The sequence below is a fragment of the Oryzias latipes genome, chromosome 4 (genome assembly GCF_002234675.1).
Source record: "Oryzias latipes chromosome 4, ASM223467v1".
Taxonomy (NCBI): Eukaryota; Metazoa; Chordata; class Actinopteri; order Beloniformes; family Adrianichthyidae; genus Oryzias; species Oryzias latipes.
Window position 1 is genome coordinate 6,679,441 of NC_019862.2, and position 25,123 is coordinate 6,704,563.

The 25,123-nt window shown below is 41.9% G+C and overlaps 1 protein-coding gene across 4 annotated transcripts in view; it reads right to left on the bottom strand.

Annotated features, from left to right (window-relative positions):
* Nucleotides 1-25,123, bottom strand: part of s2012 (GLIS family zinc finger 1-like) — an 84,686-nt gene that overhangs the window by 58,218 nt on the left and 1,345 nt on the right. Inside the window, exons 2-4 of one of the 4 annotated variants that reach the window (XM_023953836.1) lie at nt 18,672-18,792; nt 18,369-18,554; nt 17,963-18,289 (exon numbers count right to left, since the gene is read on the bottom strand). In XM_023953836.1, coding sequence (XP_023809604.1) covers nt 17,963-18,245 — 283 coding nt within the window. In that variant the 5' untranslated portion in view covers nt 18,246-18,289; nt 18,369-18,554; nt 18,672-18,792. Of the gene's footprint in view, nt 1-17,962; nt 18,290-18,368; nt 18,793-25,123 lie in introns of those variants that run through there. The other 3 variants (XM_023953837.1, XM_023953838.1, NM_001163804.2) reach the window with 3 other exon arrangements.

Sequence of the window (25,123 nt, forward strand, 5' to 3'; positions counted from 1 at the left end):
AAAAACAGCAAATCATCTACAGAAATGCAGAGAAAAGACAGAACTCAGAGTGTTGCAACGCAAACATCAGTGAAAGAATCCACCAAACACAAACACTGTGAGACTGTTTGAGGAGAAACATCTGGAAGGTACTAATGAGATCAAGAAATGTCAACTAATTGAATTTAGCACGTAAAGAAATAAAATTACATAACAAAAATTTATTTCTGATAAAAACAAATTAAGAAAACGTGATGTTTATTTTGTTTTTTACACATTTGATTCACTTTTTAAATAAACACTGTTACAGTATGTTTAATGTGTTTAATTTTGATTTGTCACTGTTTTAGTCTGGATGGCATGAACCGACCTCTGTATATTCTTGGATTTCTCGCTAATTTTAAAGGAATTACTGTTCGTGAAATTTGCTGCTGCTGAGTTTTCTTCCTGAATGACATGAACTCAAACATCTGCTTTTAGACCAAATGGTTCCATGATGCTCTGCAGCGGGGAAAGTTTGTTCGTTCATCTCACCACCATTGTGGTGCCAAATTCACCGTCCCAGACTTCACGCTTGGTTCTGGAAGAGAATTTGATTGGATGCAGGACATTCCTAGGTAGTGACAGTGACCAAAAAACCCCAAAACATGAGAGTACTTTTACGCGACGGGCGCATCAGGTGCCGCCTGAAAGGTACTGTCCTGGCCCAGCTCCACCCCCTGCTGTTTTTTTAGCCATAAGGGGAGAGATTGCTGTGTTTCTTTAACACTTCAGAGGAGAAATAATGCAGGGCTAAAAAAAACATTTAGAGAAAAATCCCTGATGGTTGGTGGTCCAACAAAGAAGTTGAACTAAAGTGGTTGTAATCAGATCTGGTTTGGATGGAGCTACATTTGATAATGATTATTCTCCTACCTACAATCTGCTCTCCGAGGAGAGGCTTGTTGTTTGCAATGAGGCCTAAACCAGATGTTTGGGGAACCAGAGCAGGACTCCAGTTTCACTTCCTTGGTCTTTTCTTGCTTTGTGTTGCTCTCCAGCAGGAAGAAGAACGGAACGACGCTCTGCAAAAGGGATACGTTCAAAGCCTGAATAATAATTGCTTTGCCTTTCTGAAGTTTCTGATCAGGGACGGGGTCAGAGCTTCTCCCCGGTGCCCGCAAGAATATTAGTCGGCCAAGATGGAGGGGTTGAGGGGGGCAATGCAGGCTTAAGTTGTTTGAGAAAAAACTGGTTTTAGTTACTGTGACAGCAGAGGCTCCATCCACAAACCTTGACATCTGAAGCGTGGTGAGGACTTCAGGTTCTCCAAAACTGGTCTCAAACGTCTGACTTTTCAGAACTTTTGAAAAAGGATTTGATGGATTGAATCTGAGAAGTTTACCCAGATCTTCATGAAGTAGGAAAGTTTGCTCTAAACTCTCAGACAGCGTTTGGAAACTTTGGACAAACAGAAAAAGTTTTATAATGATGGAAACTTCAGGAAGTGAATAAAAACTCAGATGCAAACTTCAAAAAAAAGATAAGCAACATTATAAAAAGCAAATAAAAATGTATTTGTCTGCAGAGCTCCTCCTCACTCAAAAGGCGAAGCAGAATTTGGGTTTTCATAAAAATACTAAATAAATAGGAGGGGAGCCAAACCTACTGAGCTTTCAAACCACACATACCTAAGGAAGTTAGCAATGCTATTATTTGATTTTGTGGGGAGTCTTAACCCACACACAAAACAGAGATGGACTTTCTGCAGAAGCTCACATCAAAGCGAGTGAAGAACGTGACATTCATCTTCAGGAAGAGCTCGCTGCTGGCCGCCGCCGCTCTGAAGGAACGGCACAGCGCCTTTGCCCCTGCAGTCACAGGGACCGGGGCCACACAGAGCCAGAACTGTGGCCACCTATGGAAACACAGTCAATCTTATGTGTCTGATGCTCAGATATTTACACAGACGGGAGCCCCGTGTGTTAGAGCAGACAGGGCCACCGTCAGAGAGCTTTACGAGCAAATATATCCCCACTGCCAAAGCGGGTTAGATGTTCAGACTCTGAAGACCTCCGCTACCCCCCCCCCCCCCGCTCCCCTTTAACGGCTGCAATAGGAATCCTTTTGTTATGATTCCTGCTCTCCATACGTCCTCTTTGCCATACGTCCCTGTTTATTCCATACTGTGATTTATATCACAGTATGGAATTGATCTCAATCTCTTATTCATTTCCAACATGTTCAGTGACATTACTATTGGACATGGGTGTCCAAACTTCTGGCAAAGACGGACAGATTTGGTCAGGTGAAAAAGCGTGAGAGCCTGAATTCTTTGAACCCTTATAGTAACATTAAATGTAAATGAAATATTTAATAAAATTGTTCTTGCAATTGGATAATTTTCATTTCTTCACTTAAAACAGAAAAACATCTAAATACCTTTTTACCCAAATTACTCTGAATTTCATATTTAAAGACCAGAAATGATTGACAATTGGTTTTCTGACAGGAGCCTGCGGGCCAGACTTTGGACACGCCCGATTTAAGATGTGCGTTAGAGTGAATACAAACTGGATTTAGTGGAAGAAATATTGAATCAAAGCAGCATCATATGGCCCACATTACACCCTGAAGGTAAAGGCCCCTGAAGGTACACATCGGCCGTGCCGACCCACGATCAAACAGCCACTTCCAATGAAAAGTCGATGTAAACGCGCATCAACTCAAATTACGGGCTTCCGCGTTTAGAACTTTTGTGTTCACGCATCGTAAAGTTTTATGTCTGGTTGCAGGCTCTACGTACAGAACGGCCATTCATTGATCGCACGCTAAAGGTTTTTGTTAACCACGCCCACATTTCTAATAGGGTCATATTGTTGAAAACTGCTTTTTAAAAAATGTTTAATATTCTTATGTGTAGTTTCTTCCTCTGAAAATCTGTTTATTTCTTCAACAACATTGAGGTGTTAGCAGACTAAAGATTGAGATCTGGCAAAATCTGGCGTATTTACAACTGTTTTGAATATTCATTGAAGTGTGGTGCCCCTTTCTTAACGCATAAACTTTCAGATAATATGTTTTTGTTTTCAGATTCTTTAAGGTTGCTTGGGAAAGTCTTTAGTCACCTGGATTTGGATCATGTGTGTTTAAGCCATGCGCTTGCCCACAGGGGGAGGAGGAAGTTTGAAGGTCTTTGGTCTGCACCAGGCGTCAAACCTTTCCCATAACCTGGCAGTCTTTGTTAACAATTTTTATGAGCCATTCAAAAATATTCTCTTCACCCCAAGCCATTTTCCAAGGACGTCTACAAAAAGTCGATTCAAAGTCAGTCATTTTTTTATTTGAAGAACTTTGAAAAGCAAATGCTCGTTTCCTCGCTAATAAAAATCGAAAGAAGCCATCGTAAAAGAAATCTGAGGTGAAATATGAATTCTTAGCCTTTCACATCAACTTTAACATGAGCAGCCTTCAGTGCGAGTCTTTTTGTGCCGCTAAATGAGTGTATTTTGGCAGGCTGGCGAGGTCGTTTAGAGATGCTGAGCCTCCGGGCCTTCATGGCTCAGAGCTTGCAGAAGACAGTCATCTTTACAGGAGCTCATAATGGGGTGTCATGTGACAGGTCCGGGTCTGTAAAACTGTACACCGTCGTAAAATATGCATCAACATTTATAGCCAAAGCTATCAAGGGTGAGGCTAATAAGGTCTGTTAACTTTAGCTTAAGTGTGGTTTTGGGGCTTTGTGGTGACTTTGTTTTTCTGACCCTTTTTCTTGCTAAAGTTGGCTTTACAAACGTTGGTGTTTACAGGCACCGTTAGCATCCAGATTGACCGTTGTCCAGGAGACGTCAACGTAACGACAAATGGAGCTTCCAATAACAACTTTTGTTGAAAACAATTTTTTTTAAAAAGTGAAACGCAGAAAAATGTTATTAAGAATCAGAATTAGAATTTTTAAAACTAAAATGAATTGATGAGTTAGCATTGAACATGAAAGAAATGATAAAATGGTTTTGAACAAGTGTGTAAATCTGCTATTCATGTGTGGTAAAAAATGTTGGCACCCTTTTTTTAGTGAAAGAAAAATTCACAATGTTCAAACAAATAACCTGAATCTGACAGAAGTAATATTATATATAAAATTCTATGACATTTTACAGTAACTAAAAGAAGCTTGGTCTCCATCGCAGGTCATGAGTCTTCCAAACACACCTAAAAACACCAAATGGCTTAAGCCTTATGCTACGTTCACGCCTAGCTAGGAAACTCCCAACAAAAAGTCTTAGTAAACCTGCGAATATGCACGTTTGGGGCTTCCACGTTCAATGTTCTTGAAGTGTTACTAGGCTAGTTTTTGACAGCGGGTTGAAGGTTAAACCAGGTTGAAATTTGATCAGGGACTTGGATTGATAGTGACGCATGGATGGTGTCCTTTTCAATTCATGGAAGTGCTAGCCTTTTGAAAATTGATCATGTTGGAGAAATTAATAATAAGTCTTTCATAAATCAGAATAGAGCTGAGGAAGAAAAGCCTGGAGCGAGATTCACCAGATTTAGATCATTTGCCATTTTGGTTTCAGTAGGTACATGCGCTGGCATCAGATAACAACCCTACACTCAAGAATGCCCGTTTAGCCTGTCCACAGATGCAGCAGTCTCGTTTGTAAGATCAGATTATTATTACTATGTATTTAGCACAACAAATGTTGGAAAAATCCAACATTAAGACGTGAAAAGTAACAAAAGCAGTGGTTGGAGGATGAAAGGTGTTTGCAGGTGAAATGGAAACAGTTTTCCTCAAATAAATGACATCACCAACAACTGGATGGTTGCTGCCTTGGGCGCTGCACACCGGGGGCTGCCAGCGGTCCCACGGCATCACACAGCTCATAAAAGGTTGAGCGTGTCATGCAGAATTGTTGGATGCACAGCTCCTCTGTAAAACCACCAACCACCATTTCTCAATATGGCTTCATCCATCAAAGTATTGTTCCCATCCGTCACCACGGTTTTGAATGACCTATTGTGTTAATTTGGTTTTTGTTTGTTAGCATAATTATGATTTAATAGACAGTTTAGTTCCGAAATTGTGTTTTTTCGACATTCGTAGAATGTTGATAAAGTTTATGTGTAATTGAAACGCAGCTGTTGACATCTTCAGTTTAAACAGTAAACTGTATCAGGGCTTTTTTGTTCACCACCATTAAGCTAACATGTTTTGTTGAGAATCTGAGCGTCAGCTGCCCCCCTCCATGTACAGGAAACACCACCCGGCTGCAGCAGAGCGTCGCTGTCATGGAACAAGCAGCAGGTATTTGTTAGTTGATCTGAACTGAGCTGAGGGCTGACGCTGCGGAGCGACGGGCTGTTTTGACTGCGCCGTCCCGACATGGAGACTGAAAATGAACCGTGGAGTTCTGATGTTCTGGACTCAGGTCAGCTAAAGTGCGAGGCGCTCGGGCGGAACGCAGACTCTTGGCCTACTATCTGCTCTGAGGACCAGAACTGACATCTGAGATCGTGCCATTTCAGGTTGGGGGTAAAGGTAACATCCGTGCAGCAGAGCTAAACCTGTGTTTTGGGTGTCGTGACAGAGTCCCAACACAAAGGAACAGCAACAGCCCACGTGCTTTAAATTTGGATTTGGTCAAAGTCTAAATGAAAACCAACTGTGGAAGAAGAATCAAATAATTTGTCCAGGGAGAGTGCTGCAAATAAATCCTGGAGAGAGTTCTCCAACTGGCAGAGAGCCTCTTGGCCAAACTCTCAGCACCTGGGCGTCGAGGCTCGGATGCTGCCTGGTTCCTCTCCAAATAGATTCATGGTTAAATCACAGCTGATAAGACCTGATAAGTCTTTTTTAGTGTTACTGGTCTGTTTGGGCTGTGAGCTGGCTAGTTAGAAGGAGACGGGAGGAGTCCCTCTCGGCTCATCTGCTGTCACTCTGTGACTCAGCGACGACGTTTTGGGGCAAACGCCAAGAAACTCATCCGCAATATTCCTGTCAAAAGCTCCCAGGAAACACATGAGACATTTCCTGCTGTGAGAAAGTGTTTGGATTGTTGAAGCTGTGTGAAGCCGAGAGTCTGAGTGGATCAAAAGAATCGCAGCAAAATCTCTTTCAAGTTGGAGGAAGTTCCTCGTGATGGCTTCTGCTTTCTCCTACAGGCTGGTCGGGAGGAGGTGCAGCTGTCTAAAACAGCTACAACCTGCCTTCCTGTAGACCAGTCCACAAACAACAGTGCCTATTGAATTCTGGGAAAGGTCAAAGGTGATGGCCTCATAAAAGTGCAAAAGTCAACAAAGGTAGAAGCCAGGGGCTCGGTTTGTTGTGTTTTTAAATATCACAACGGGCGCCAACTTCCTGTAGAATGACTGCAACAGGATTGCTTTGTGCTTTTAGGTGAACCTCTTTGCCAACAGTTGCACCAAAATAGCGAATAGATGCTCGTAAAGCACAGACTGTTCAGTGACATCGTCAGCAATGTTGATATTAACTGTCAGTCAAGTTTCAATAACTTTAAGGTAAAGCATTTTCAGATTATCTTAATATCAGAATTTCAATTTTAACACCGGAGACGTAGGCGGCGACACCTAAATTAAACACTCCTTGACATGCTGCAGCTCTTTGGCCGTTTTTGCGATCAACATGAATCAGCGGATTTTGATGCGGAGAAAAGTGTCTTTGGATATTGGCTGCATGGTAAAGTGTTGCGTAACGGCGAGAAGCTGCTTTTCTGCATGACAGATTCAGCTGGTTGACATTGACTGTGTAATCACTTCACTGCTGTAAAGAGTTGCATATCAGTCCAAGGTTGGTTGGTCCAAGGTTGGCTGCAGAATCCGTTGGAATTACGATATTCGCATAATCGGTTAAAGAGCTTCCGTTGTCAAAAGAACGTCAACACTGGAGCTAAAGTTTAGGTGTTAAAGGGTTAATGAAATAGTGAATAGTGTATGCCTTTACTGAATTAAATAAATCAAACAGTTCAAGTATATATTTTTGGGTTCTTAGTATAGTACAGATCCCTGATTTATTAAAGCAATGTATGATGTGGGCCTAATATTGAAACAAACAACTGTCTTCTACTTAAAATCACAACCTATCAATGTTATTTCTATAAGTTTAGTCATAGACCTGGGATGAGAGAAATCTGCATCATGTGTGGCATCGGATGCCCCCATAGTTCATTAACTGACCCACCAACAGGCAGATGACGTTTCCACAGGCTATTTTCTCTTAGAATACGTATCACAAGGGCTTTGGCGTAGCGGTTGAAATGTTTGCCATCCGATGAGGCTTTGACCTTTGACCCTGCGCACGCCCAGACATATCTGTGAACTGGTCTACTGGATCACATGTTCTAACGGCCACTTTCCCATACCTCATTCAAAGAAGACGTGCAAACACTTCTGTTTGGAGACTTGTTTAGAACAAGAAGTCTTCAACCAAAAGCCAAAACCCTAAAACACTTCTCAGCATAGTTCATTTACCTTTTATCAAACATTTTTTTGCTCTGACTCGGCTTTGGCCTCCACTTTCAATCCGACACCAGCCGCCGTCATGTGACATGATTTTGAGACAAATGTCAGAAAAAACAACTTCTGGGTCCTAAAGGGAACGTTTAGCTTTTTAATGAAGGCGTAATAGTGAACACACTTTCAGCACACGAGTCCACAAATTACCAAAGGAGCAAATGAATTCCATGGAGCTCCAAGAAGAAGAACAAACTATGGAATCTCCTCGACAAAGTGGTTCTCTCCGATACTCTGACAGGAAAGGAAAATGAATTTAAGGAGAATTTGAAGCCGACCAGGGAAACAGACAGACCTCTCAAGACAACAGATGTCTCAGCTGCTTCCAGTGGAAACTTTGGGAGCAAAGAGACAAGCTGGTCTGTGAGGCGAGGGTTTGGATCACCCGAAGAGAAGTTTTGTCTTGTAGGAAACCGCATTGCAACAGCTAAAGGCTCCAGTCGTATCAGGTTACTTTTTTCTGTCAGTCTCAATCACAAAAAGATGCAGTTTTACTAGAAAATATTGGGGGAAAAAAGACGGATCAGACGATTGACTTGTAAAGAAAGAACAAGTCAGGTTTAGTCTATCCACACAAGATGTTCTCTCTTACATAAGGAGAGACCACACCATGCTGCTTTAACATGTAGCTTTTCATTTCAAAAATGGCATGTTCCAAACATTGTTTGCTCTGTTCTCATCTTCGTGTTTGGCTGATACTTCCACCACCATGCAGAAAGGGCCTCTTCTGATAGGTCAGCCTAACCAGCAAGGGCAAAGCTAAACTTTTTTATTCGATTTACTGTGAGAGCTATCACCTTCTTCATGGACACAGATTGGTTGAAAGGGGTTGTAAAAGAAAGTCCTTTTTCCCCTTCAGTTTTAGGTGAAATGTTTCCAGCTTTGTAAACCCTGCAAGCATCTTTACAGAAAAGTATAGTCTGCCCCCTCCAGGACACGAAGGAAGCAGTTTTATTGATAGGCTGACAGAAATAGAATGGAAATATGAAGGTTTGACTCTTTGTGTTCACTTTTGCTTTGTTCTGTGCAGGTTTGCTGTGACTTCTCCTAGATGCCCCGCCCCCTTGGGCTCTTCTGGAGAAGGTCACAGCTGCTTGGAATGATCTCATTTTGTTATATTTCTTTAGGTGATGCCTTTCCCGTTCTCACCACAGGTTTGTCTTCAGTACCTTCCAGTATGTACCAATGATGTAAAACTTTTATATCACGTATACGGTGCACATATCACGTTCAAATTACGTTATTCAACAAATCACTAATGGATTGCATGTAAACAGCGCAATAATCACACACGGTTCATGTTCTACGTTGGTTTACATGTTCTTTGCATGGTTTTTCGTACTTCTTCCGTGGTTTTAACGTGGTTCACCCGTGATACATCTGTGAAGATTTCCCATAAAGACACAACCGTTCTCACTTTTTCTATGTATATTTATTTATGTATGACCAGTTTTCATCCGTGCAATATGCGCAAAATGTCCATAGTGGCTGTGTGATATGACCTATAGGTTCCTCACAAAGATGTTCAATGTTGTTTCACATGAAAGTGAAAGCAAACCTTTTATGTGTGAAAAATAAACTGCATCCACTGCTTCCTGTTTTGAACTTTCTTTAAGAACAAGAAACAAGTTTTTATCCTTTTACTTTATGTCTGATAAATCTTTTTGTGGGCAACGCTGATAACCTTAATTCTAAACAGTAAATCAGAGACAGGTATATAAAACCCTGGTCTTATTGGGGCTGGGGAAAAACAACAGTCATACAAAATGGAATATTATGATTTTTATAGCATCATGTTTAAAATATCTCGTTATAAAACAAAAAGAAAATCATGATGTCTCCTTTAGGAAACTGTTTTCTGTTGTGTCCTTAATATAGCGACTCGTCGCATTTCGGGCAGACACTCGGCAGAATTGCAGGTTACTCCCCTAGGGCGGGTCAGTTAATTAACCCACCTGCTTAGCGTCCTATTTAAGTCAGGTGTACAATTGTTCATTCTCTCTTACCTTCAGCGCTCATTCTCTGCCCCTCCCTCCTCCCCGGCTTCCACCTGTGGGCTCCGTTACGGGGGTTGTTACCCGAAATTGTATGGAAAAATAATTGTCTCAAGGAATTGAACGGAGCCTTATGCCAAAACGAAGTTGTGAATCAAATTGTGAATGTCAACCTAAAGATGTTGTGAAAACCTAAAGATGTCGTGAAATAAATATTCTTCTGCAAGAGTTGTCTGACTGAAATATAAATTGTTCATTCGGATGTTAGGCGTAAATAATGAAGGAAAAACATTCTTTGTTAAAAGATTTGTGAAACTAATTTAAAAAAAAGTGTAAATGTCCTTCTGTTGGTTTAAATGCATCATGGGAAACAGTCCTAAAGAAGATATTCTCACAGAACTCCTAAAGCGTCTTCTGCTATGTTTTTTGGTGGAAAATTACATCTTCTTATCTCAGATACAATCTTCTTTCTCTGATATTAGTCTATGGAAAAACAGCTACAGAAAAAAATTGCCTGCAAATAGTCTGTAAAAACAGCCGTAAGCGCTGCAGATCACAGTTCTGGCACGGAGCCCCCAAACTTTATGAACATGCAGCTTTTGCCTGGCGAAGCTCCCAGCTTCTTCCACTCTGCTTCTCACAGCATTAGCCTGAATGAAGACAAAGCATCCCAAACCCCAGAGCCCCCGCTGGTCAACACACGCTTGCTTGTCCTGTTTGAATCCGAATCGACACGACATCAGCTCTGCTGTGCAACAGCGGCTGCACTATGCTCTGCAGGATGGAAGCAATGCTGACTCACCGCTTTATTTTAAAGTCATTTTGTGGGAGGATCCTAAAACGTATTTTCTGTTCTGAGTGACAAACGTGCACAAAAACACAAAACATCACAGAGTATTTTTATTTTGTTTCTGGTTTAAATATCGTATGACACAAAGCGAACTAACCAGGAACTTTTAAAAAAGGTGCAACTAGTTTTAATACAAATAAATCTTGGATATTTTGTCATTTGATCTTGAAAACATCTTATCTGAACCAATATTTCCAATAAAACAACTCTATTATTTTTACCGTACACAATTGTGAATGCTGAGTAGTTTCGTCTCAAGAAACAGACTTGTATGCAGAATGAAAACTGAAACTTTTTTTTTGACTCAGACTTTTTTTTATGTTTAATCCCAGTCTTACTTTTAAGATATTGTCTAGAAATAAGAATAATTGGACAATTGTGGTGCTTAAAATAGAAGATATTTGGAGGAGAAAGTGTTAATATGCCATCTTTAAAGATATGAAATTATTTTTGAGCAATAAAGGCTTCTTTTAAGACATTTTATTTCTGATTATCAAAACAATATACCTAAATATGAGGCTTTATAGCTAATTTAAGGATTACATTTTGTCTTAAAAGAGCAGATCAAATCACAACGTCTTTTAAGAAATCTTCTATGGGAAATTCTGGTAGTTCCATTGGCAGATTTTTTTTTAATGCTTATCAAGGAAAAGCATCTTGTTTTCTATATTTTTTACCTTGAGAAGGACATTTTTTCCAGCGTATTTGCCAAAACACATACAGAATGAGCATATGAGCCCAAATCCATCAGGTGAAGAAGTGCAACTTCTCTTTCTCTCTGGGTTCATGATTCATTTCCAGCAACATTCCCAGGCAGGCGGGAGTGAAGAACGGTTTTCTTGAACAAGCCGTCATCCCATCATTACGTTTCCCCGCTTATTAGTCCTGGTGAGCAACTTAATGCAGTGCATATGAGCCAGGATCACTAATTCTTCCAGAACTTCATATTAACAAGCACTAATAAAGAACATAAACTGCACTATTAGACTTTATAATGTCTTTCATAGTCCTGTGGGAGAGTGCCAGCCAATGGTGCAGTGAGCTGCTGGGCACTGCCCCATGGCAGCTTCCTGGCAGAGACCGAGAAACAACAAGGAGGAGGATAAAACAAGCGCTTTGGCTGCTCTCCCCCCGGCACTAATGAAGGCATTAAAACTGCCTCTGCTACAGCATGTTTGCCTGTTTGTCTCTGAGCACTCGGCTGAAGCCAGAGTTTGATTGGCCCACTGATTAGTCCGTAACATAACGGCTCTCGTTAAAGGAGGAGTTCAGACACTTTCAGCTCCAGAGTTCACACTTCCAACTGGAGATGGGTTTGGAGTGAATCTGCTGACAGTATGGGCTCCAGGTACGGAGCTGTGTGATGTATGTGCAGTTGAAAATAGGACCTTAGCTACTTCCACTAACGCTTACTGCACATGTCGATTTCCCCAAAACAGAGAACCAGAGTTTGTTTTGTCTAACACATTTTGCCTTCCTAAAGCGGAGGATAAGGACATGAGACTGGAAGGTTGTGAGTTCAATCTATGGCTGAGTCAGACTAAAGACTATAAAAATGGGACTCAGTGCCTCCCTGCTGGACACTCAGCAAGCATTAAGGGGTTGGATTGGTGGGTTTGAAACACCAAATGGTTCCAGAGTGCAGCTGTATCTCAATGATGCCCCGGGGGAGGGGTCAAATGCGCAGAATGAAGACTCAGCCATTTTCATTAAACATCGAATTTCCAAGCCCTAAAAGACCGAGCGGTCTTACATCCAACGCAGAAAAAACAGATAGTCAGTCAGAAGAAGACGGACTCCTGTCTCCTTGTGACTGGAGGTCAGTGCCGGTACGTTTCCTCTGTCGACCCTCTGACCTTAGCTCTGTGAGGACCCGGCGAGCTCTGAGCCCAACAGAGTCCGCAGCCTCAACAGCCACAGCCGGACTGGAGCGGATTCTTCTTTGATGAAAATGGACGTCAGTGGGCCAAGAACAGCGAGTGGCACAGTAGAGATTTAAATCAAACAATCTACCCATGAGTTAAGTCACACAGAGAGGTCTGCAGGAGGAGTCACTGCGTCTGAAAATGCATGAGTAATGCATGCTCCATAGACACGCATCCAGCTGTGTCCAGGAAAATGGAAATCTCTCTTTATCGTTTTTTCTACAAAGCCTTTAGGGTTCAGAAGATTTGGCAGATTTTTTTCTTCCGTCAGCAAAAAAAGTGCAGAAAACTTTTGCAAGTGTTTCTGAAGGCGAGCCTTGGGCTAAAAATAACCCATCACGCAGGCGCTTCTGAGCCAACTGCAGCTTTTTCTTGATTACTCTGAGGTGCAGAATGCATTCTTCTGGTATTGCAGAGATGTTTCGACACTTACTCAAAGCATTTCAGATTTCTCCAGTGTAATATTTGGATTTATTGGCAAAATGAGAGTCAGAATGCCTTTGGTTTAAATAAAGAGCCATCAGCATGGTTAGAATAAGAGGATCTGACCTTAAAGGACAGCAGAAGGTGAGTTTTAGTCCGTCACCTCTCACTGTGAAGCATTTATCTTTAGCTTCCACAAAAATCCTTAACCATTTTTGATCTAACGGAGAGATTCAAGCGAAGAAGATGAAGATCTTCACCTCGTCTCTGGTGACTCAGCACCAGCTCTTGTTCCATTACCCAGCATTCCTAGGCAGACGTTTACGGGAAGACTTAAGAAGAATCATCAGCAGGCTGTGGCCTCATGCACGCTTCACACAACTGCAGCACCCCCTCATAACTCACAGCTGAGCTCATGCTGGCCGAGCCTTCGCCTCATGGGAATCGGAGGTAAATACCACGAGGAGGATGTTACTATTAAACGTGCTGATTCATCTAGATATAGTTTCAGTAAAGCTGAACCAGCTCCTGGAGGGTAAATGGCGTATACTTGTATAGCGTCTTTCTACCTTCCTTGAAGGCCCAAAGCACTTTACAGTCACAGACCCATTCACACACACATTCACACAATGATGGTTGCCGAACCCCAGCTTTCCACCAGAGGTAAGGTGGGGTTCAGTGTGATGCCAAAGGACACTTCGACACATAGGCGGGCAAGGCGGGAATCGAACCTGTAATTGTACGATCGGGAGATTGCCCCACGGCCGCTCGTGGATGATGTTTGGTTTTAACACAACAAGGAATTTATAATCATCAAAATCTACAAAAATTGTAACAAAAATGTCAGACATACAAATGAAGCTTTTAAAGGACTATGAGAATATTTCAATTTGTTTTTGGATTAAAAAAAACCTTTAAAGAAACTTGAACTTGTTTCTTCAGCCCAATTATTCATATTGCGATGTATTTTTGGATTACTTTTTGAACAATAATTTTTTGGGTTATTTTGGTTTGAATTTAAACCAAATTTGTGTTTTTTGTTTGTGATTTAAGATAACCCAGAAAACGTTAATTTCAAACAACCTAACTCGGGTTATTTTTCACTATTGAGTTTTAGTGGGAAGCTTCTTATTTTATTAAAAACATTTGCTAAACACACGCACACACACACACACACACACACAGTTTTAATGTGACTCATTTTCTAAAAAGTCAAACTTTTTGAGGCAACCAAAAGATAGGAAAGTCACTCAAAATTACAGACACTTTTAGTAATAAGTCACAAAAGTGACAAAAACATAAGAATATTTGAAACATCAATGAACAAAGTAAAAAAAAAACATTAAACTTTTTAAAATCACTGGCTTTAATGGAATATTTTCACTCTTTAACTTCCAGCAGAATAGTTTTTTATTAGAGCTTAGAATAAAATCTGAAATCCAGTATAAATAAAAAATATTTTCTTTGCTTGTACCACCGATGAATTTAAAGCAATTATCTGCCTCATGTTAGCCCAGACGCACCGAAAGAAACTCGAAACCTCCTGAAACGGCAGAACCAAACGTTTTCCCAGACTTGTAGCTACATAAACATTTCATTTGACAGAAATCTAAAGATTCAAACCATTAGAAAAAATCTCATCAAAGCCCAAAAGAAGGTTTTCAAATCCAAATAGCTGAAAGCGACAACTAGTGACTTTCTGACCAAGACGATAAATATGTCTTTCTTTTCAACTGGATTTGATGAGGCTCAATAAAACAGTCTTCTGTAATTCCATTTAAAAAATTGACACAAATGATGAGGAAAGCATGGAGTTTGATCAGAATTGATTTCTCCCCCAAAGCGCTTTTCTCTTATAGGGGAGTTTTCCAATCACATCATGCAGATCCCCCATTATTATAGTTTTCATTCAAAATTTAACATTTAAAAAACATTTTTATCGTTTATGTTTTGTTAAAACAAACATAACTAGAGTTTGACCCTTAATTGTGATGGAATGAGGCCTGGGAACATTTGTTTAGTGGAGCTTCACCTGTTTTTTAAAGATATTTTTCACACAGTTTTGATATTGTCTTTGCTTTGTTTTTGGATTCATACATTTTTATTTTGTCTCAATATGTTTGATCTTAGTTATAAACTATAAAAACTCAATTTTTGTGATTTTTTCCAGACAGCGCAGGAGCTCCAAGCAGCCACTTCATGATGATTGATTGTTTCTCACAAAGGTCAGAGTGTGGTCCTGCAGCCTGACGTCGACAAACGGAACCAGAGAGACGAACACAGGAAACCGCTCAGGGAGCATTGTGGGCTGCATGTGAAGTGTGCATATCTGCTGTGGGAATGTCACAGCGAGGATTCTTTGACTTTCTGAAAAACGCGGCTGTGCGTGCAGGTAAGCATGCATCCAGAGTGTGCAGAGAAAACTCCATGATGTATGTGTTGGCAAAAAGCAGCCGCCTGCAGCCAAAGTAAGGTAAACAGTTCCAATAATGATCAAATCCAAAAGTCCATTACTCATGTCTTTAAAAGCTGAATCAACAGACAGGCCTCTTCATTTATCTGAGAGTGGGCGTTCTGCTCTGAGGACTCAAACATTTTCTCCCAATTAGCTCCCAGACGGAGCAGGACGGCTGCAGCCAGGAGAAACGTCAGCGGCGGATCAAATGATGCAAATATACACACTTCTGTCAAGCCCCATCTTCTTCCTCAAGGGGCGTCAAGTGTTTTTCTTTGCAAGAGCAATATTTTCTTTGCAGGTGGGCACTCATGTATTTATGGCATAGGGGATGTGCAGAGCTGAGAGGATCTTCTGCTGCTGCTCCCCGCCAACCGTCATGAGCAGCGGGTGTGGCTTCATCTAAAGGAAAATTCTCTGAAGTGATGCTAAACAGCAAAAACGTTTACCTGAAGGAGGTTTCTGACACGGTTCCCTTCAGATCATCAGAGTTCTGGACTCAAACTTCTGATCATGTTTCGTCTTTCTACTGATCTAATCTGCTTCTAATCCAGTTCCTGGGGCTTCAATCCCAAACAGCATAAATTCAGAATTTAGGATAAGACAAACCTTCAATCGTGCTAAAGCACCTGAAGACCACATCAAAAATCACTTCTCCACTGCCAAAGGTCCCCCTTCACTGTCATCCACACATGGCTGAGAATGCAGCTTTACATCCAGATCTGTCCTCAAACTGGGGTTTGTATGAGCGAAAACAAAAGACTGATGAGTCCTGAGGTCACCCAAAGAAACTGAACAGAAGATTTAAAATGACACAAACACGGCAGCTATACGCCTAAATTCAGCCGGGCGTTTTTTTTTTTTTAATGGACATCTAAAAAATAGCCACAACCATCATAATTTATGTTTTTTTGACATTATTAAATTATGTCCATGTGACAATGTAACCGTTAACTAATAGAGCTTTTAATGATATTAATAATAGTAATCGTTCATTTTATTGTAAACCTTGTGCTATCCTAGGCACTTTAACATTGGGAGTTGGGTCATCTAGACCCACTAGACAGTGCTCTGAACCTTTTTTCTTCAATGATTTGTGATCTTCACTGGTGTCCATGGATTACATGAAATCTTTCCACCTTTATCTACCTTTGTCATGGTAGGGAGAACACATCAATGTAAGGATCGGGTCATCTGGACCCCATAGGATAGCAAAAGGGTTAAAGCGCCTTTCAAAGGTCAGTAAGTTCAAAATGATTCATTAAAAACACAATAAACGATAACAGACAGAAAATCTAAGGTGAATCAGAATGAGAAGGTAGAATTAAACAGATGAGTTTGGAGTTTTGTTTTGAAAGTTGGTAAGGAGTCTATGTTACAGAGATCAGGAGAGGAGGGAAATCCAGAGTTTGGGAGCTGAGCAGCAGAAGGCTCTGTTTTAACGAGTCGGGCCGGAAGAACAGAGAACTGAACAGAGGAGGAGAGAAGAGAATGAGAGGGGGTTTTGATATGGAGTAGGTTGGTGGGATAAGGAGGAGCCAGGTTATGGAGGGCCTTAAAGGTAAACAGGAGGAGTTTGATTCTGGAGGTTATGGGAAGCCAGTGCAGCTGGTGGAGAACCGGGGTGATATGACTAATGGAGGAGGAGATGATGCAGGCCGCTGAGTTCTGGACCATCCGTCTGTCTGGGCGGATTGGGATTTAAGGGTGGGGGTTTGTTGTCTGGCTGTTTTACTCTGTTTTGTCCTGTTATTTTATCCTGTTGTGTTTATTTCTTTCTGCTCCATGAATGAGAATAAGGGAGAGGAGGGTGACCTCGTTGTAGTAAAAGCTGTTGTTGGTAATAAAACCAGTTCAGAATAACTGATTGAAATGAATTTAGTATTGCCGGGTTTGCATGAATTACTTGAATTTAAAGTTTGAGAGGAACACCATGTAGTTAAGTCACATCTAACATTAGAGGTAAAGTTGAAATGACTCAACAAGATAATGTCAGATCATTTTTGATTTAGTTACCATTAACTTATAAAAAATATAAACTGCACCTTTATCGTCCTCTTACAGCAACATAAATAAATGATGTTGCACCAACATAACTCTTATTCTATTGCAATATTGGAAAAATGGAAATAATTTCCATAATTGCATTATGTTTACCCAACAATTTTTTTTGTTACACTCAAAACTGTACTTATTATTTCCATTTGTTCTGTTAAACAAATTATTGATATTATCGAAGTAAAGACACGAACAAAAGTCTCTTTTAATCCTCAAACTCGTCTCGAACTGAGACGAGTTCAAAGGCATTTTACTGAAACAATGAGAGGATTCATTCATGATGCTGAAGGCGCAGCATGCAGCACACGTTCAGCAGACATGCTTGCAGAAAAAAACCCATGCAGAGACCCACTTCTCACTGCGAGAAAGAAGATGTTTGATGCAAAGACACGTGGGCGTCTGTCTGATCAGGATGAATCCACTGCGGCCCCTCTCTGCAGGCACGTTTGCCTTTTCTCTGGAAGACCCCCTTCTCTCCTTATGTTTGACACATCAGGCTTTGATTCTGTTTTCATTTATGATTCCATAAGAGTTCTGTTTTCAATTATGGAACCATCTCAAAGCGCGAACGGTACTTTGATCACAAACAAATCTGGATCGGGCGATGCGTAAAAGCTTGGTTTTCTCAGACTCGTAGTTTAAGTGCCTAATCAGTATTTATCCAAACAAATTGTTTGTAATTGAATTTATGCGTTAATTAATAAATAAAAAACGTATATTTATTTAGTTATATTCATTACATCCGTGACTCGCAGAGCCCTACCGTGACCCGGAGGCAGAGGGAGGCTCAGGCGCGCGCCTTTGCCCGCCAGGTGCGTCCGTTCCTCGGACAGAGTGCGTCTCTTCGGGCTGGCGCAGTTCCCGTGACCCGCGCTGTGGTGCGGCGGGCTCCGGCACATCTGAGATCCAAAGGCGCCGCTTCCCGCGCGGCGGCCGCAGATCTCCGTTTTGCCGCCAAACACGGAGAGTGCCAAGCCGGCAAAGTCCGGGAAGGTTGGGGTCTGACAGTGGCTGACCATCCCGACCACTGATGAGAGGTTCTGCATTTAAAACTGTCCCGTGTGCAGTGTGAGCGCGCCTCACATGCCCCCTGTGCACATAGATAGCAATCACTGCAGACGGAGTCAACGGCATTTATCCTGCCAACAATCCCCGCAGGTAACACCTACCTTTTGCACTTTGGTTAACAGGATCTGAGAGCGCGAGCGCGCGTCATGACGCGCCAAACAGGAAGGTTTCTGTGGATCTGATGGGCAGCATCCTCGGGGGATCACTCTTCAGCATCCCACCCTCCTCCTCCTCTGATTCCAGACCTTAATGGGACAGAAGCGGAGCGGCTGCGGGGTCCAGGAGGGCTTTTGGGGGAGGAAAAGATCTGGATCACACTGGCGCAGCAACTGGTGCAGTTATGATCAGATGCTGTTGCACCAATATGGATTTCCGCTGGGCAGGCGGAGCGCTCAGGTTTCTACCGATATCTTTCCGGTTTGTGCTTTGAGCGCCGGTTTCTCCAAGGAGGCTGGATTTTAGTGTCTGAAGATCCGGGACGGATCATGAGCCAAAACACGGAGACGCACAGGAGGAGCGGGAGTCCTATCGGAGCGAATCAAAACACTCAGATGTTTAAAAAGAATTTCGTTTTACTTCACCTAAAATCCTTTGAACTGTTAAAAAAGCAAACACAAAGATTTGATGTTTTTACGCGCAGACCAACCAGATCCAAATCGTTCTGTTATCCCGGATCTGGCGTTAAATTGGTCAATCAGCGCCAAAAGACCTGATCTGAGGATAATCCGTGGAAAAGTGGATCCACGGCGCCACCTAGTGGATCTTAAGTCTGCAAAATATGAACAGTGCTGAGAGGCAGTGTAAACCAATGTTTAAGGTTAATTCTAAATCCAGAGTAGCATGAAAAAGCTTTCAAATTGCCTTATGATAGAATAGAATATGAAATAAATTAACACTAAAACAGAATAGCCAAGTTCCATGACCAAGTTTTAGGCCGCCGAGGCCCCCACCTTTGACTGCCACCCAAACCACATTGCACCGACCCCTTTTGAAGTCTCCTATGGGTGTTGGGCCCATAAGAGAGTGGTCTCACGTCGTTCCTCTGGGCTGAGCCCGATTGGGGTCTTTGGGGAGAGCCATGGTCACCAGGTGTTTGCCTGCGAGCCTCAACCCCAGGCCTGGCTCAAGAGTGGGGCCCCAGTGATGCCAATCGGGGCAAAATAACTGGGTCCTTGATTATGCTTCTCATGATCTTTGTTCCAATATTCACCTAAAGTCATGAGCTCTGGGTTATGACTGAAGAAACGAGGTCCCGGATACAAGCAGCTTAATTGAGCTCCCTCCGTAGGGTGGCTGGGCGCTCCCTTAGAGATATAGGGGAGGAGCTCGGTCACCCAGAGAGCTCGGAGTAGAACCGCTTCTCCTCCACATCGACCTAACTTACCTAACAGAGAGTAACATCCCAGTCAATGAGTTTTATCTCTAGAGGAGACATATATATATATATATATATATATATATATATATATATATATATATATATATATATATATATATATATATATATATATATATATATATATATATATAATTTGTTGTTGTTAAATAAGAGAAACAGTCAGCCTTAAAAGCTCAAACTTTAATAAAAATGAAAGGTTGCAGGCTTTCTTACCAATCAAAAGATATTACAAAACATTTTTAAAAAATAATTTTAAACATTTAAAAGCTTTAGACCTCTTTGACATGTGATTTAAATTATTTAGAAAAACCCAACAATAAGGCAATAATAATAATAACTCAATAGTAAGTCAATAAATAATAATAATAAAATAATAAAAACACAATACCTAATAATAATAATAATAATAAAATTATTATAAGTCAACAATAAGTCCAAAAGTCAACAATATATTTACCCTAAAAAATACTCTACTGATTCATGTGAGTGATCAATTTGGTGTAACACAGATGGTATGATGCTAGGGTTTTGAGCAAACTGTCTGGCCAGTCTTATCAAAATCTGTTTCCACAACATTTTTTGAACAGCCAGACTATATTACTAGTTGGTAACCACAGTGATCCATCTGGGATTGTCAGGTAGGGAGGGTTGGTGAACGTGAAGGACCCAAAATGCAGAGACGGGAGGCACACAGTTCCAGGGCAAGGGGTTTATTGACTTAACAAAAAGCGCTGCAGAGCAGGGAAACAGAACTAAGCTTACTGCGGGGACATGAAAACATGGCAGCAGACAGTCACGGAAGAGATGATAATGGACCAGCACAAGAGGAAGGCAGAGACAAGACTAAAATACAAAAAGGACTGACAAGACACAGGTGAACATGATCAGAACAGATTGGGACCAGGGAAGTAAAACTCAAAAGCATGACAAAACAGGAAACCTATCAAAATAAAACTGAACTCAAACATGACAAAAACAAAACGGAAAGTAAAAATCAATACAAAGAAACCGAAACCATGACGGTACCCGCACCTCAAGGAAACGCACCGAGGTTCCAAAAGTCCACCAAGGAGGAGAGGGCCCGGGGGACAAACTTTGACGGGCAACAGAGTCCTAGGAGGTCGGGCTGGGCACACCAGCCAGGCCAAGACGATGAGTCTGGAGGACGGCCGGGAGGCCACGCAGTCCGGCAAGGCAGACGAAAAAGGTCCGGAGGAACTGACATTTTGTAAAAAAAAATGTGTTCACATGCCTGCACTGCAGCAGTTACTTGACCTCACCAAGATGGTGGTGCTCTCCTCCCATGAGGAATCACGTGATGTCTCCTCTAGCGATATAACTCATTGGTCACAGTGAGCTGTGGAGGGGGACTGGGTGACGCAAGACGCGAGAAGGCGCTTCGAAAAATAGCCAGGGGACATGGCTAAATCGAGGTTGGACGCTAAATCAGCGGCGGGTAGGCACAGCTGTGTTGTGACTGGGAATGAGTGGAAAGACGACAGGGGATGTGAAAGTGAGGATTGCATGGAGATGAGCTTTGGAATTGAAACAGGGAGAGAAAAGACGGGCAATAGTTTTGATGGAGCTGATGCTAGAAAACAAAGACGGGTAATCCCGACTGCAGTAGCGGTTTTAGGCACGGGCCATACGGGCGATCGCCCGGGGCGGAAAAATGACGGAGGGGCGGCGCCAGCGGCTCAGCTCTTGTAAAATACTTTATGCACCACTATTGGTTTACTTATATCACAGAGTTTGTAACAGCCTTAAACCTGGCGGCGCCCCCGCCCCGCAGCTGCGCTCCCTCTTGTCTTTGAGAAGTAGACGCAAATTTGTGTGAGAAGGAGAAGGGAGGGGGCGCGGGGTGAAGAAGGAGAAGGGAGGGGGCGCGGGGTGAAGGGTGCAGGCTGAGAGGTGAGCACGGAGCGCAAAACGCATGCGCAAAACCTGGCTGGATCTTCTTCCAGGGGGGCAACGGTCGCGGGCCGCGGCTCAGTGCTTGATGAAAAAGTAAAAATAAAAATTGCGCCGCCATGTAGCGAATTGGCGCCCCTGGGTGCAGCTGCACGCGCTCCTGCTGGAAATGTTTGACGAACGGGGGAGGGGGGGGGCTGCGGGTATAAAAAAGGTATAAAAACAATCATGCTTTTTTGGTTATTTTTGTGTGAAATGCCCAAATAAAAAATGGGAAAACAAAAAAAATTCTTCACTTAGATGACAGTTGGTTTAGTCGACAGACTTGATACCTATGTCAGGACATTTATGCTAAATGCAGAAACATCTGAAATATGGAGAAAAAAGGTCAAAGCTGGTGCCCAATTTAGAAAGAAAAGACAAGAAGAGGAGAAAAGAGACAAAGAAAAGGGTAATATCGCATAGCTAGATGTACGTTTTCTAAATTTGAATGCTACCTGCCCTACAACAACAACAACGTTGCAGAGGAAAAATCTCTCGTTTGGTCTATCATGATCAAAACTGAAGTAGGCCCAAATATTGCAAATAACGTCATTTTTACGATATTTATTCTTAAATGTTTGCTCTGCCTTAACTTGTAACATTAGTAATGATTCGTGTGTCTGTCTGCTCTGCTGTAACACAAAGTTTTTGTTGTGTTTTATTGTTGTATATTAGTTCATAATGTTAAATAAGCTGTGATGGTAGCATGCTGCTGCTGATGCTGCTGCTGCTGTTAGCTTTTCAAAACTCCAGTTGATCAAGTCATACCTGAGATCACCAATGTCTCAGGAGCAACTCACTAACCTGCTGTTGTTAGTATCAATCATTCAGGGGGGGAGCAGATTTCATATGATGACGTTATTGACAAGCTTGCATCAGGAAGGCCACAAAGGTTAGATTTTAGTTAGTGTTTCTGTTCTTAGTGCTGCAGTTACATTTATTCTAGTGTATTATTAGTGTGATTTGTAGTTTATAATATTTATTTCAGATTATTTGTGTTTGATTAAATATTTCCTAACTGTATTTTCAGTTACAATAAATGGACAAAGTGACTCTATTGGGGGGGGGGGGGGGGGGGGGGGAGAGGAGGGTCTCGCCCGGGGAGTAATTCAGGGTAGAACCGCCACTGCCCGACTGACAGTGATGAAGAGGGAGGGGATAGCTATAAAGTCATCCTGAGATTTTCTGAAGGACAAGGGTTGTGTTCTTCGAGCCCGATAAAACTGATGACTATCCTGAAGAATCAAGTGGGGGATATTAAACTCGCTAAAGTCTTGAGAGATGGGAACCTGTTGATTGTTTGTAGAATTGAGGAGCAAAGGGACAGGGCCTGTAAAATGAGAGAAGTGGGGAAACATAAAGTTGTTAGTATGAGCAAGGTAGGACTGGGAGGTCAGGGGCCGAAAGGAGTGATTTGGGGCATACTCGTGGAGATGTCCATTACAGAACTCAAAGCTAACCTACGAGGGGCAGAAATAAGAGAAGCAAGGAGATTCAGTGTTTTTCGGGATGGTGTGAGGAGGGATTCTGAGAGTATAATGTTGGAAATTATGGGAAGGAGCCTGCTGGATAGAGTGTACCTGGGATACGTGTCATACACTGTGAGGGAATACATTCCTAAACCTGTTAGATGTTTCACTGCCAGAGATTTGGACACACTGCTGCTGTATGTAAAGGCAAGCAGAGGTGTCCCAGGCGTGGAGAAGATCAAGCTATAAGTCCTGTGGTAACAAGTTTAAACCAAAGTGTTGTAACTGTGGGGGGATCATAGTGCTGTGTATGCAGGCTGTCAGGTCATGAGAAGAGAAGTCCATACTCAAAAACAAGAGTACTACATTGAATTTCATATGCACATTCAGTCAAAATGGTTGGTAGAGGTTCTGATAGACAGACAGGAGTCGTACACGAGGTGTCATATAGTACACAGGACAGGAATGTTGAGGGGAGAGTTTGGTTAGATTTAGAGAAACTGGTCACGTTTGTTGCTGGAGTTATAAATGCAACAATGGAAAATAAGTCGAAAACGGAAAGAATACAAATCATTGTGAAAGTGGCAGTGAACCATTTGGACATTAATGAGTTAGCGGCCGTGGGGGGCCGTGGTGCAGCAGTAGGGCGGTAGACCCATGATCGTAAGATTGCAGGTTCGATTCCCGCCTTGCACGCCCATGTGTAGAAGTGTCCTTGGGCAAGTCACTGAACCCCACCTTGCTTCTGGTGGGAGGTTGGCACCAGTGTTCGGCAGCGGAGTTGCCATCAGTGTGTGAATGTCTGTGTGAATGTGTGTGTGGATGGGTGAATGGGACTGTGACTGTAAAGCGATTCGGGTCTTCGAAAGAGGGTAGAAAGCGCTGTATAAGTATACGCCATTTACCATTTAAGTATAAGTATACACCATTTAACATGGGAAGAGGTTCAGAACAACCTAAGTGCCTAGTCTAGTCAAGAGGTGGGAAGTGTGGGATAGTAAATGGTTCTTATATTACAATTGAATGCAAGGAGCTTATTGCCAAATTGACAGGAATTTTTAAAGTGTATAGATGACTTGGATCAAAAACCAGATATTACATTTATTCAAGAGACGTGGTTAAGGCCAAATTTAGATTTTAGAATTTCCCGATATACAGGAATCCGATGTGATAGAGTAGATGGCGGGGAGGTGGTTGTGCCACCTTTATTAATTTCAATTACAGGGTGATTAAAATAGGAACACAAGAATAATTTATTGGCATTGAAATTTATATTGGTCTGGGGAGATTGTATATTATTAATTACTATAATCCATGCAAAAAGTTAGATCTCGGTCTTCTTAAATCAATTATTCATCTGGACAATGGGCATATCATTGTTTGTGGGAATTTTAATGCACATAGCACATTATGGGGGGGAAGGTGACAGATGCTAATAATGGTGAGGTATTGGAGGATCTGATGGATGAATTACACTTGGTGTGTCTCAATGATGGGAGAGAAACAAGAATAGATGTTCGAACAGGGAACATGTCAGCACTAGATCTCACTTTTGTTTCAAATGTCTTGGCAGCGTGTTGTGAGTGGGAGGTAAACAACAGCACAATAGGGAGAGACCATTATCTGGTTTTCTCTAGGGTTGGTGGAGATGGGGAACCATCAATTAATGAAAGGGAAGGAAGATGGCTTTTTCATAAAGCAAAATGGGATGAATTTACTTATATGTGCGAGGAGGAATATTCAAACATTAGAATGGAGAGTACTGCTGAAGAAATGGAAAAGAATATTAGAAATGTAAAAATTTCAGCGGCCGAAAAAGACAATTCCAAGAAGTAAAGCAACTATGACAAGGAGAAATATTCCATGGTGGACTGAAGACTGCAAGATTTAAAATAGGAATAAGGGTTTGAAACTCTTAAAACAGACTCATATAAGAATCTGTTGAACTGTTAGAGACTTTGTGCACAGGCGAGAAAGATTATTTAAAAGGAGAAAAGGGAGTACTGGAGGGGTTTTTGTGATACAATTGGTCGAA